We start from the raw sequence: 14,175 nt of genomic DNA on the forward strand, positions 1-14,175 counted from the left end.
CTCACCCCACGGCCCAGCTGCCGCTCCAGCTGTTCCCTGTTTAATCATTTACGGAGCTATGGGGTGGGAAGGGCGGGTGTAAAGGTTGGAGGGCGCTGGGGACGTGCCCGGGTTGCCACCTGCAGCTGTTGGTGGCACTGTGGGCGAGGGATGAGGGCAGCAGGTCCCCAAAGGGGGTGGGGCATGCACCCAGGGATGGGGAGATGGACCCAGGTCCCTCCTGACCTGAGGATTCTCCAAGGAAAACCTGGGAAGAGCAGCGCAGAGTGGTGGCAGGGATGTCTGGGGTCACCTCTGGGAGGATCTCAGGATGTCACCTCCTCCCTCACGGGCTGAGCTGGCTTTTGGGGTCCCCTTATCAGCGAGGCTGGTGGCACTGGGGGCATGGAGCCTTCCCTGGCACTGAGGGGGTGCAGGGGGCAGAGACGCCTTGATTCCAGCTCCGAGGGTTTTCCCGGAGCTGTGGGATGGGGGACGTGGCTGTGCCTGGCCTGGGACAATCTGTGGGATATTTTTAGTGCTGCAAGGTGGGGATTTGCAGCTTTCCAGCTGCGAGTGGGACCGGGAAGGAGAGACAATATCGGGATGTCGTTAGAGAAGGGGGGAAATCCCAGTGGAAATGCAAAGCCCAGGTCACAAAACAATGTGCTCAGGTCTGCCAAAGCGGGACCATGCTCCTTTGGGGTGGGAGGAGAGGCGGGAGGAGAACCCAAAAGGCTCTTTCAGGGGAGGTGAAGGGTTCAGCCCCATCCCAATGGGATCTCATGCCCCTGGCACGTCCCTCCCATGGAGCTGAGCTGCCTGTCCCAAATCCCATCCCGGTGAGCCAAGAAAGGTTCTTTCCTCCAAGCTGGGATTTTTGGGAAGAGTGAAATCCCACGGCAGCCTGCGGCACCTCGGTCTGATCCCGCTGAGAGGGGGGTGCACATCCCAGCTCTGTGTCCCTGCTCCCGGATGTTTGCCCCGGCCCCGTTCTCGTTGTGCCTCTGCTGATCACCCCGCTGGGGTGGCACGGGGCCTCGTCCTCCCGCGTGTCACCCGGGGTGTCCTGCTGTAGGATCCATCCTGGAGTGGTTTGGTCCCACCTGGATCCGGGTGGCTCCTGACCCTTGGTGCCACTCTGTGATGTGGCACTGGCTGTCCCCTCTCCAGCCTGGCACTGTTCTTGTGGGCAAACACTGGCCACGGTCCCCAGAGTCTGCCTTGGGTGGCCCTTGGGGCTCCCAGCCACGAGTGGGGGATCCCCAGTACCAGTTTGGGGTCCGCTGGGACCGGCAGCTCCAGCTCTGCCCCAGGGGGTGCCAGCGGACCCAAAACCCCTCGGGACTGCTCCCAAAGTGGCTTTGGGGTGGCGTGGGGTGTCCCCCAGCACCTCCTTGGCCCTCGCCCGGAGCAGAGCGGGGCGGTGGCTCCGCTGAGTCACCGGTGTCCCCTGGGTGCCCTGACTCACCCGGGGCTGCCGCCTCCGTCCCAATCCGGGCTCGGGATCCTGCCGGGCATGGGGGGGAGCTCTTCGTGCCACCCCACAGCCGCTGTCCCCAGGCTGCTCGGGGACTGGTGACAGTTCCCTGCTGTCCCGTGTGGCCTCCACCCAAAAATTCTACCCCATCCTCCTCGCTAATCCTGACCCCCAGACCCTGCAGTGGCACCCATGAGTGGCACCTGCCCGGGGCTGCTGCTCTTTGTCACCCTCTAACCGGCCCCCCAGAGCCTGCAGTGGGGTTTGGGTGGCTCGTGCTCTTTGTCGCCCTCCCTGTGCCAGCACAGAGCCACTGAACCGCCCCCCAATTCCCCCGGGGAGGGTGGGGGCAGCCCTGGGATCGATCCCATGGGTGGGATGTGCTTTGGGATCCGTGCCTCCCGTGTCCTGTGGGATCATCCCGTGTCCTGTGGGACCGTCCCGTGTCCCCTCCCCGTGTGTGCCCACGTGTGTCCCGCGGCTCCGCCGACCCAGCCCGTGGCCGTGAGCCGCATTTTCCATCCGCTGGCTGGGAATCGAGGCCGGGACATCCCAGGATCCTGCTCAGCCTCCTCTCAGGGCTGGGTGGGGACAGCCCGGCTGCTCCGCCAGCTGCCAGCTGTCCCCTCCCTGCAGCTGGGGTGGAGTCACAGAGGGAGCGGGCTGGCAATGGGATCGATCCCGCTGCTTCCTCCTGCTCGGAGTGACACGGGGCTGGCACCGAGTTGTCCCCTGGAATGACACGGGGTGGGCACGGAGCTGTCCCCTCCCCTGGAATGACGCGGGGTGGGCAGGGAGGTGTCCCCGGGAGTGACACGGGGTGGGCACCGAGGTGTCCCCTCCCCTGGAATGACGCGGGGTGGGCACGGAGGTGTCCCTGGGAATGACACAGGGTGGGCACCGAGGTGTCCCCTGGAGTGACACGGAGCTGTCCCTGGGAATGACACGGGCTGGGCACCGAGGTGTCCCCTGGAGTGACACGGAGCTGTCCCCTGAGTGCCAGGCCCGGGTCCCCCATCGCTGCCAGGCTGCTCCAGGCACCACCGGGATGTGTCGAGGGCCATTCCCGGAGCATCCCGGCATCTGGCTGCGGCATTTTAAGGTGGAAAAGGATTGGGGGGGCTCCCTTAAGGCGGTGCTGGGCAGGGAGGGCTGCTCCCTCCGGGGACCCCCTCAGCATTTATGGCTTTAATGGGGTGGCCGTGTCACCTTGCCCCTGTCACCCAGGGGCTCAGGCTCCCTTTGATTCCCCGTTTTCTCCCATTTCCCCCCACGCCGTGTCCGGCTCCTTCCCCCCGTCTCCCACCCTTTCCTTGCAGCAGGACCAGCCCCAATCCTCCTCCATCTCCGGCAGGATCCACCTTGGATCCGGGGGCTCGCAGCTCTCCGGGGATGGCAGGGGACAGGGCTCAGGTGGCCGCAGGCACTGCTGCTGCCAGATTTGCCCAGATTTGCCCAGATTTGCCCAGATTTGCCCAGATTTACGGCTCTTTTGATGCAAACAAGGCCGGCGGTGCCAGCTGGCAGCAGCTGGCACTCGCCAGGCTGTAGCCTGGTGTCCCCTGGCCCGGGGCAGGGTTTCGGAGTTCTTTTAGCCTGGGATGCGCTGTAGGAATGATTTCGTTCCGTCGCACCCGCTTCTTTCCCAGGTTTTTCATGTATTTATCCATAAAAAATCAACCCCGGAGAGATTCTCGTTCCTTGGTTCTGAGTGATGCAGTTCCCGGTGTTCGATCTCCTATTGGTTATTGATCCTTTCCAGGCTGATCTGGTCCTCTGTGGTTTCTCTTATTGATCTTTTCGCACTCCGGGTGTCTCTGGTTACGCCGGGGGGGTGATATTTAGTTAAGTTCTGAATTTATAAATATTTCATTTCTGAATTTATAAATATTTATTTTTGTAACTTGATGTATGTTTATTTATAGTATGTATTGATATGAGCCTTATTTATTTATAATATTTATTTATATGATCCATATTTATTTATAATATGTATTTATATGATCCTTATTTATTTATAATATTTATTTATATGATCCATATTTATTTATAATATGTATTTATATGATCCTTATTTATTTATAATACGTATTGATATGATCCTTATTTATTTATAATATTTATTTATATGATCCCTATTTATTTATAATATTTATTGATATGATCCACATTTATTTATAATATTTATTGATATGATCCTTATTTATTTATAATACGTATTGATATGATCCTTATTTATTTATAATATTTATTTATATGATCCCTATTTATTTATAATATTTATTTATATGATCCATATTTATTTATAATATGTATTGATATGATACGTGTTTAATGTCTAAAGTGATAAATGTTTAATTTCTCAATTGAGACGTAATTGTAATATTTGTATGGTAAATATTTATTCATATGATACATATTTATTTATAATATTTATTTCTATGATACCTATTCATTTATAATAGTGATTTAATTAATATTTACCTGCTCTGTATCTTCTGGCTGGGGATGTTCAGCTTTTCAGGCCTCACCCGACCTTGGTGAACGGAGGCTTTTGAAGAGAAACTTCAATTCCCAAAGACAAAAAAACCCTTTAAAAAAGTTTTACAAAAAATTTATGTATTTATTAACTTTATTTAATTTATTTATTTTTATGTTTTAGTTATCTCTTTATATTTTACTGACTTATTTATTTTTCATTTATATTTTATTCATTTAAAAATTTATTTAAATTTTCTTTCTTTCTTTTTAGTTATTTTTATTTTATTTATTTATCTTTTATTTATGATTTATTTATTTGTTTCTATTTAATTTATTAGTATTTTATTTATTTTTCTCTATTTTATCTATTTATATTATATTTAGTTCTATTTATTAGTATTTAATTTATTTATTTGTATTTTATCTATTTATATTATATTTTATTATATTTCTTTGTATTTGATTTAGTTAGATTATATTTAGTTATATTTAGTTGTATTTTACTTATTTGTGTTTTATTTATTTATTTCTTTGTATTTTATTTATTTAGATTTTATTTAGTTATATTTACTTGTATTTTATTTCTTTGTATTTTATTTCTTTGTATTTTATTTATTTAGATTATATTTAGTTATATTTCTTTGTATTTTATTTCTTTGTATTTTATTTCTTTGTATTTTATTTCTTTAGATTATATTTAGTTACATTTACTTGTATTTTATTTCTTTATTTCTTTGTATTTTATTTATTTAGATTATATTTAGTTGTATTTCTTTGTATTTTATTTATTTATTTGTATCTTAGTTCTTTGTATTTTATTTCTTTGTATTTTATTTATTTCTTTCTTCGTATTTTACTGATCCCTATTTTATTCATTCACTTCTTTTGAACTGATTTCTATTTTATTTCATTACTCCGTTCGTTCTAATTAATTTTATTTATATTTTACCCATTAAGGCCTCAGCTCCCCACTGCCGGGGTGGGCAGGGAGCAGCCCCTACACAAATCCCATAGGGACAGCAATGGGATTTACCCTCATCCCTGTTTTCCCTACAAATCCCATAGGAACAACAATGGGATTTACCCTCATCCCTGTTTTCCCTACAAATCCCATAGGAACAACAATGGGATTTACCCTCATCCCTGTTTTCCCCACCCTCCCAGGCCTGTCCGGGAACCCCACAGACCTGGAGAAGCGGCGTCAGGTGTTCGGCCAGAACTTCATCCCCCCCAAAAAGGCCAAGACGTTCCTGCAGCTGGTGTGGGAGGCCCTGCAGGACGTGACCCTGATCATCCTGGAGATCGCAGCCATCATCTCCCTGGGGCTCTCCTTCTACCACCCCCCGGGAGGGGACAACGAGCGTGAGTGCCCCGGGCCCGGGGATGCCTGGGGGAGCAGGGATTTGGGATGGGAGTTCCTGGGATTGGCCCCGTTCCCTGTGGGAGCAGGGATTTGGGATGGGGATTCAGGGATCAGCCCCGTTCCCTGGGGGAGCAGGGATGGGGACTCCTGGGATCGGCCCCATTCCCTGTGGGAGCAGGGGTTTGGGATGGGGACTCCTGGGATTGGCCCCATTCCCTGTGGGAGCAGGGGTTTGGGATGGGGATTCAGGGATTGGCTCAGTTCCCTGGGGGAGCAGGGATTTGGGATGGGAGCTCCTGGGATCTCCTCTGTTCCCTGTGAGATTTGGGATGGGGACTCCTTTGATTGGCCCCGTTCCCTGTGGGAGCAGGGATTTGGCATGGGGATTCAGGGATTGGCCCTGTTCCTGTGGGAGCAGGGATTTGGGATGGGGACTCCTGGGATCTGCCCCACTCCCTTTGGGAGCAGGGATTTGGGATGGGTGCTTTCACCCCATTATCCAAAAGGGAATTCTCTCTCTGGGCAGTGTGTGGGGTTATCCCAGCGGGAATTCCCTCTCTGGGCAGTGTGTGGGGTTATCCAAAAGGGAATTCTCTCTCGGGGCAGTGTGTGGGGTTATCCCAGCGGGAATTCTCTCTCCAGGCAGTGTGTGGGGTTATCCAAAGGGGAATTCCCTCTCCAGGCAGTGTGTGGGGTTATCCCAGTGGGAATTCTCTCTCCGGGCACTGTGTGGGGTTATCCAAAGGGGAATTCTCTCTCTGGGCAGTGTGTGGGGTTATCCCAGTGGGAATTCCCTCTCCAGGCAGTGTGTGGGGTTATCCCAGCAGGAATTCTCTCTCGGGGCAGTGTGTGGGGTTATCCCAGTGGGAATTCCCTCTCCAGGCAGTGTGTGGGGTTATCCCAGCAGGAATTCCCTCTCCAGGCAGTGTGTGGGGTTATCCCAGCGGGAATTCCCTCTCTGAGCAGTGTGTGGGGTTATCCCAGCGGGAATTCTCTCTCCAGGCAGTGTGTGGGGTTATCCAAAGGGGAATTCCCTCTCCAGGCAGTGTGTGGGGTTATCCCAGTGGGAATTCTCTCTCCGGGCACTGTGTGGGGTTATCCAAAGGGGAATTCTCTCTCTGGGCAGTGTGTGGGGTTATCCCAGTGGGAATTCCCTCTCCAGGCAGTGTGTGGGGTTATCCCAGCAGGAATTCTCTCTCGGGGCAGTGTGTGGGGTTATCCCAGTGGGAATTCCCTCTCCAGGCAGTGTGTGGGGTTATCCCAGCAGGAATTCCCTCTCCAGGCAGTGTGTGGGGTTATCCCAGCGGGAATTCCCTCTCTGAGCAGTGTGTGGGGTTATCCCAGCGGGAATTCTCTCTCCAGGCAGTGTGTGGGGTTATCCAAAGGGGAATTCTCTCTCGGGGCAGTGTGTGGGGTTATCCCAGCGGGAATTCTCTCTCGGGGCAGTGTGTGGGGTTATCCAAAGGGGAATTCTCTCTCGGGGCAGTGTGTGGGGTTATCCAAAGGGGAATTCCCTCTCCAGGCAGTGTGTGGGGTTATCCCAGCGGGAATTCTCTCTCGGGGCAGTGTGTGGGGTTATCCCAGCGGGAATTCTCTCTCGGGGCAGTGTGTGGGGTTATCCCAGTGGGAATTCCCTCTCCAGGCAGTGTGTGGGGTTATCCCAGTGGGAATTCTCTCTCGGGGCAGTGTGTGGGGTTATCCAAAGGGGAATTCCCTCTCTGGGCAGTGTGTGGGGTTATCCCAGCGGGAATTCTCTCTCGGGGCAGTGTGTGGGGTTATCCAAAGGGGAATTCCCTCTCCAGGCAGTGTGTGGGGTTATCCCAGCGGGAATTCTCTCTCTGGGCAGTGTGTGGGGTTATCCCAGCGGGAATTCTCTCTCGGGGCAGTGTGTGGGGTTATCCAAAGGGGAATTCCCTCTCCAGGCAGTGTGTGGGGTTATCCCAGCGGGAATTCTCTCTCGGGGCAGTGTGTGGGGTTATCCCAGCGGGAATTCCCTCTCTGGGCAGTGTGTGGGGTTATCCCAGCGGGAATTCTCTCTCGGGGCAGTGTGTGGGGTTATCCCAGCGGGAATTCTCTCTCGGGGCAGTGTGTGGGGTTATCCAAAGGGGAATTCTCTCTCGGGGCAGTGTGTGGGGTTATCCCAGTGGGAATTCTCTCTCGGGGCAGTGTGTGGGGTTATCCCAGCGGGAATTCTCTCTCGGGGCAGTGTGTGGGGTTATCCAAAGGGGAATTCTCTCTCGGGGCAGTGTGTGGGGTTATCCAAAGGGGAATTCTCTCTCGGGGCAGTGTGTGGGGTTATCCAAAGGGGAATTCCCTCTCCAGGCAGTGTGTGGGGTTATCCCAGCGGGAATTCTCTCTCGGGGCAGTGTGTGGGGTTATCCCAGCGGGAATTCCCTCTCTGGGCAGTGTGTGGGGTTATCCCAGCGGGAATTCTCTCTCGGGGCAGTGTGCGGGCAGTCCTCGGGCGGCGTGGAGGACGAGGGCGAGTCGCAGGCGGGCTGGATCGAGGGCGCTGCCATCCTGTTCTCCGTCATCATCGTGGTGCTGGTGACGGCCTTCAACGACTGGAGCAAGGAGAAGCAGTTCCGGGGCCTCCAGAGCCGCATCGAGCAGGAGCAGAAGTTCACGGTGATCCGCAAGGGCCAGGTGATCCAGATCCCCGTGGCCGAGATCGTGGTGGGGGACATCGCCCAGATCAAGTACGGTGAGTGGGGTGGGGGTAGGGCTCTGTCCTTCCCCGTGGGATCCTCCTCCCTGCTTCTCCAGCCCTTTTTCCTCGAGGAGGAGCGTTCATTCCTCCGCTTTCTCCATGGAAATGCTCCCCCCCTGGAGTGACGGAGCTCCGCTCGCCTCCTTTTTTGTCCCTGGAGTTGGGCTGGCAGCTTTGAGGAGCTGCTGGATGGGAATTGGTTCGTTTTCCCAGCCTTGTGCCTGTTGAGGAATAGTTCCTTATGCAGGAGGTTTTGGGGAATATTTCCTCATCCAGGAGATATTGGTGGATATTTTGTTATCCAGGAGATTTTGGGGAATATTTCCTTATCCAGGACATGTTGGTGGCTATTTCCTCATCCAGGAGATATTGGTGGATATTTCCTTATCCAGGAGATTTTGGGGAATATTTCCTCATCCAGGAGGTTTTGGGGAATATTCCATTACCCAGGAGATGTTGGTGGCTGTTTCCTCATCCAGGAGATGCTGGGGAATATTTCCTTATCCAGGAGATATTGGTGGCTATTTCCTTGTCCAGGAGATTTTGGGGAACATTTCTTCATCCAGGAGGTTTTGGGGAATATTTCCTCATCCAGGAGATATTGGTGGATATTTTGTTATCCAGGAGATTTTGGGGAATATTTCCTTATCCAGGACATGTTGGTGGCTATTTCCTTATCCAGGAGATGCTGGTGGATATTTCCTTATCTGGGAGATGCTGGGGAATATTTCCTCATCCAGAAGATTTTGGGGAATATTTCCTCATCCAGGAGATTTTGGGGAATATTTCCTCATCCAGGAGGTTTTGGGGAATATTCCATTACCCAGGAGATGTTGGTGGCTGTTTCCTCATCCAGGAGATGCTGGGGAATATTTCCTTATCCAGGAGATATTGGTGGCTATTTCCTTATCCAGGAGATTTTGGGGAACATTTCCTCATCCAGGAGGTTTTGGGGAATATTTCCTCATCCAGGACATGTTGGTGGCTATTTCCTCATCCAGGAGATATTGGTGGATATTTACTTATCCAGGAGATTTTGGGGAATATTTCCTCATCCAGGAGGTTTTGGGGAATATTTCCTCATCCAGGAGATTTTGGGGAATATTTCCTTATCCAGGAGATATTGGTGGCTATTTCCTTATCCAGGAGATTTTGGGGAACATTTCCTCATCCAGGAGGTTTTGGGGAATATTTCCTCATCCAGGAGATATTGGTGGATATTTTGTTATCCAGGAGATTTTGGGGAATATTTCCTCATCCAGGACATGTTGGTGGCTATTTCCTTATCCAGGAGATGCTGGTGGATATTTCCTTATCTGGGAGATGCTGGGGAATATTTCCTCATCCAGAAGATTTTGGGGAATATTTCCTCATCCAGGAGATTTTGGGGAATATTCCATTATCCCAGAGATGTTGGTGGCTATTTCCTCATCCAGGAGGTGCTGGGGAATATTTCCTTATCCAGGAGATATTGGTGGATATTTCCTTATCCAGGAGATTTTGGGGAATATTTCCTCATCCAGGAGATGCCCTCGGGATACATCAGGCCCTGCTCCTTGTCTCCCAGGGGGAATATTCCTCCCATTCAGGAAGGAGATTGATCCACCACTGTGTTCCTTTTCCCAAGGGCCTCATTCCCTCCTTGGCCAGGTAAATGTGGTAGATTTGGGATGGATCAGGAGCTCTGGGAAGGATTCATTAAAACCAGATGGGGAAACACTGAGCAAAATCCTCCCCAGGACTCTTTCCATGCCCCAGAGAGGATTTGGGAGCTGTTGGATTTCATTTTATTGCACCTCCTACAAACCCCACCTGCAGCTTCTCCTCCTTCTAGAGCCGGTGTGAGACTGAGCTCTGGATCCTTTTGGAGCATTCCCATGGGATGGGGCAGGCAGGGATGAGCCCAGGCCGGGCTGATCCCTGGCTTTCCTCCTCTCCCAGGTGATCTCCTGCCAGCGGATGGGATCCTGATCCAGGGCAATGACCTGAAAATAGACGAGAGCTCGCTGACGGGGGAGTCAGACCACGTCAAGAAATCCATGGATAAAGACCCCATGCTGCTGTCAGGTGAGGGCTCTGGGATGGATGCGGGGCTGGGATGAGTTTGGGCTGGGCTGGGGGTCCTGGTCTCAGGGAGGTGTCCAAGGCCAGGCTGGATGGGGCGTGGAGCAGCCTGGGATAGGGGAAGGTGTCCCGTGGGGTGGGATGGGATGGGGTTTAAGGGATTCTGTGGGATCCGTGACATTCCTGCCGTGCCAGGTACCCACGTGATGGAGGGCTCGGGCAGGATGGTGGTGACTGCTGTGGGCATCAACTCCCAGACCGGGATCATCTTCACCCTCTTGGGAGCAGGAGAAGGAGATGAGGAGAAGAAAGTGAAGAAAGGTAAGGAAATGCCCTGATTCTGCCTTTTCCCTCCTTCCTCCCTTTCCTGGGAAGCATTCACAGGCTCCCCCCACACCGGGGTCAGCTCCCCTGGCCCAGGCAGGAGCAGGGAGGGGTTGGGGATCCCTCCCTGTCCCCTCCACTCGGTCCCACCGTGCTCCCAGACGTTTTTGGGACCTGGCTCCAGCTCCCTCTTCTCCATCCTGGAGCTGTAGGGTGGGGAGATCAAGGATCCCACAGGAAAAGGGGCCGGTGACGCTGCCCCCTTGGCACTCGTTGCCCACCCCGTGGTGGTGGGAAGGTGAGTCCTGGGTGCCCACAGGGGGTTTTTTAACCCATCCAAACCCCGGAGAACTTGGCTGAGGATCTCCTGAGCATTCCCTGAGCTCCCTGGGGGAACGGAGGGGATGGCAGGAGGCAGAGGAGGGGTGGGACAGCAGCCAGGCTGAGCTGTTCCCGTCGTGCTGGGACTGGAACGCTCTCGTGTCTCAGCTTTCACATCCTGCTGCTTCTTCCCAGCTCGGGAAGCTCCCCGTGTCCCTGCTCCCCTGCTCGGCAGGTTTGGCCTCACCGGGATCAGGCGCTGGCAGCAGCATCAGGCTGGCACCGCCCGCTGCTCCGGCATCCCCGCGCCAGGGAGCCCTTCCCGGGAGGCGATGCCAGGCGGGGAGAGGCTTCCCGGGCTGTGCTGGCTGCCAGCTCCGAGCTCTCTCTCTCTGTGTGTGTGTGTGTGTTTGTGTGGCTGTGCTGGCTCCTCCAGCGCCAGCAGTGCCGGGATTTGGGAGCTGAGGAGCTCCCGGGTTCGGCTGCCACCGTGGAGGCGGCAGGATGAGGTGTCCTGGGAGTGGCACTGGGAGTGGCACTGCTGTGGGAGCCACCCAGTGCTTGGAGCTTTCCCACGTTTCAAGCTCAGTGGATTTGGGAGCAGAGCAGGCCAGGGGGTGCCACCAGTTTGTCCCCATTGGGAGCTGTGGGGTGACACAAACCCCGTGTCACCTGAGGCTTGTGAGGTGCAGCAGCCCCGTGTGGCACCCTGGGCACCCCCATGTGCCACCTTGTCAGATTTTGGGTGGGGGAGGTCACACCTCCCTGCTCTGGGTCCGGTGCTGCCCATGGTGGGGGACAAGTCTGCGCTTCCCATACGGATCCGATGGGAGGGAGGGACCTGGAGCTGCAGGAGGTCCGGCTCTGCTCCGTGGTTTCTTCTCCTGAAAATCTGAGACACCTCCAGCACCCTCAAGGCGCTGCTGGGGTTGTGGGGGTTATTTTCAGTTTGGGAAAGTCGGAATCCTTGGGAATGTGGTGCCCGGGGCAGCCAGGGAGCTCCGGAGCCTGGAGCTGTGCGGACCAAGGCGCGGTGTCCAGAGGGTGACCGCGCACGGACGCCACCGGAGCGGCCCCTCGGAGCATCCCAGCATCCCGGCCGGGGAATGTGGCTCCGTGTGCTCAGCCCTCCACCCTTTCTCTCTTTGAACAGGTAAAAAAAGCGGAGCCCCCGAAAACCGCAACAAAGGTAACGCCAGCCTCTCATCCTTTGAACCAGCACCACACTAACTACCGAGCATTCCTCCTTCCTTCTTCCTTCTTCCTTCCTTCTCCTCATCAGTCTGTGCTCTTTGCTGCTCCGGCGGGACTCTCGCCTCGTTTTTCCGGGAAAGGGTGCAACGGTCCCGTGGCCGGTGGCCCTGGCACGGTATCGTGGTGTCCCCAGCACCCCAGCACGGGCTGTGCCTGCTGGGATGAACCTGCCCGTTGTCCCTGCGTGGGGAAAAGCCATTTTTCAGGGAGGACAGAGCTCTTCCAGCAGCCTGGACTTCTGGCAGGAGCATCCCTTTCTTGGGATAAACTGGGTGGGATTGGTGGCTTTAACGCTCTGGTGCCCATCCCACGCTGTCCCTGCGCAGGGTTGGTGTTTGGGGCAGAGCTGGCAGTGCCCTCCTGGCGTTCCTGGGATGAAATCTCCCCCAGGGCCTGGCCCACGGGACGCTTGCACCCTGTCCTGCCATGGCCTCGACTCCGTGAGCGTCTCCTCGCCAGTGTTCTCACACTGTTCTTTGCAGGCTGTGGAGGAAGCCCATTCCTGCACCTCTCTCTCCACCTCTCTCTCTCTCTCTCTCTTTCTCTCTCCTCTCAGCAGTTTGAGTTTCCCTCCGTGCCGTCAGACTGTGTCCGGGTGCTTGTTGTGTCCGTGTCGGGTCTGTTGTCACCGTGGAGGTTCCTCTGTGGAGCTGCTCCGGGGTGGCCTCGAGCAGCAGCAGCCAGGAGGGGACAGGTCCCGGGGTGGCCCTGGGGCCACCGCTGCTCCTCCAGCTCCAGCGGCTGAGGAGGAGCCTCTGGGGGTGCTTCCCATCCCTCTCCAAAGCTTCCATGCTTGGGTTTCCCCAGGGTGGACTTCCAGCTGGATTAGACCAATTTTAGGAACGGGAAGCCGGGCTGTCTCGGGTCCTAAAGCCGTGGTGGATGGCTCCAGGCTGGGATTCAAGGATTCCTGGCTCCCTGCTCTTCAATCTCCATCCGAATTTCTAACCCACCCCTCCATCTCACCGCCTCAGCCGCTTCCCTGGCGAGTGGTTCCTGCTGGGCTGCCCACAGGGTGGCACCGGGGGGAAATTGGGGATGCTCATCGAGGGATTGGGGGGCACTGGAGCATCTCTGGGGTCACCCCAAAGCGCTCCCAACTCGCTGCAGGGTTAGAGGCTGGAAGACACCCCAAAATCTGGCCTAGAGGGTTTCTTGCAGAGGTGTGACCGGTGCCAGTGGCACCTCTGAGGATCCCTTATCCGTGGGCAGGGGGTAGATGACAGAAAACCACCCCGTAGAGAGGTGGCAGGGCCCTGGGACACGGAGCTTCCATGTGCTCGGACGCGTGTGTGGTCGGGAGCGGTTCTTGTCCTGGGATTTCTCTCTCTCTCGCTCTCTCTCTCTCCCACCACCATCCTCCTCAGTGGTGTCCTCCAGGTTTTTCTGGGGTTCTCTCTCCTATTCACACGTGGTGTCTTGTTTTGCACCCCGGGCTGTAGCTAAAACTCAGGATGGTGTGGCCTTAGAGATCCAGCCCCTGAAGAGTCAGGAGGGGGTGGAGAATGAGGAGAAAGAGAAGAAAAAGGTCAAAGTGCCCAAGAAGGAGAAGTCGGTGCTGCAGGGGAAGCTCACGCGCCTGGCGGTGCAGATCGGGAAGGCAGGTGAGTGACAGTGACCCCAGAGCTGCTGGGGAAGGGCTGTCCCCGTCCCCATTGACCCCAGAGCTGCTGGGGAAGGGCTGTCCCTGTCCCCATTGACCCCAGAGCTGCTGGGGAAGGGCTGTCCCTGTCCCCATTGACCCCAGAGCTGCTGGGGAAGGGCTGTCCCCATCCCCATTGACCCCAGAGCTGCTGGAGAAGGGCTGTCCCTGTCCCCATTGACCCCAGAGCTGCTGGGGAAGGGCTGTCCCTGTCCCCATTGACCCCAGAGCTGCTGGGGAAGGGCTGTCCCCATCCCCTGTGTCCCCTCACCTCGTCCTTGTCACCAGGGCTGCTCATGTCGGCCATCACCGTCATCATCTTGGTGCTCTACTTCGTCATCGACACCTTCGGGGTGCAGAAGCGGCCCTGGCTGGCCGAGTGCACCCCCATCTACATCCAGTACTTCGTCAAGTTCTTCATCATCGGTGTCACCGTGCTGGTGGTGGCCGTGCCCGAGGGGCTCCCGCTGGCCGTCACCATCTCCCTGGCCTATTCCGTGAAGGTGAGGCCTGCACGCGGCGCGAGGGGGGTGAGGAGGGAATCCGAGCTGCCGGCC

General features: G+C 54.6%; 1 protein-coding gene across 6 annotated transcripts in view; it reads left to right on the plus strand.

Annotated features, from left to right (window-relative positions):
- ATP2B4 (ATPase plasma membrane Ca2+ transporting 4) overlaps positions 1-14,175 on the plus strand; it is a 56,710-nt gene that overhangs the window by 21,754 nt on the left and 20,781 nt on the right. For 4 of the 6 annotated variants that reach the window (XM_082296171.1, XM_082296166.1, XM_082296169.1 and 1 more), the window contains exons 3-9: positions 5,105-5,302; positions 7,750-8,007; positions 9,955-10,080; positions 10,273-10,398; positions 11,876-11,911; positions 13,419-13,580; positions 13,907-14,121. In XM_082296171.1, the coding sequence (XP_082152297.1) occupies positions 5,105-5,302; positions 7,750-8,007; positions 9,955-10,080; positions 10,273-10,398; positions 11,876-11,911; positions 13,419-13,580; positions 13,907-14,121 (1,121 nt within the window). The remainder of the gene's footprint in view (positions 1-5,104; positions 5,303-7,749; positions 8,008-9,954; positions 10,081-10,272; positions 10,399-11,875; positions 11,912-13,418; positions 13,581-13,906; positions 14,122-14,175) is intronic. The other 2 variants (XM_082296168.1, XM_082296170.1) reach the window with 1 other exon arrangement.

This window comes from Coloeus monedula (genome assembly GCF_965178545.1).
Source record: "Coloeus monedula genome assembly, chromosome: 23".
In the NCBI taxonomy this organism is placed as follows: domain Eukaryota; kingdom Metazoa; phylum Chordata; class Aves; order Passeriformes; family Corvidae; genus Coloeus; species Coloeus monedula.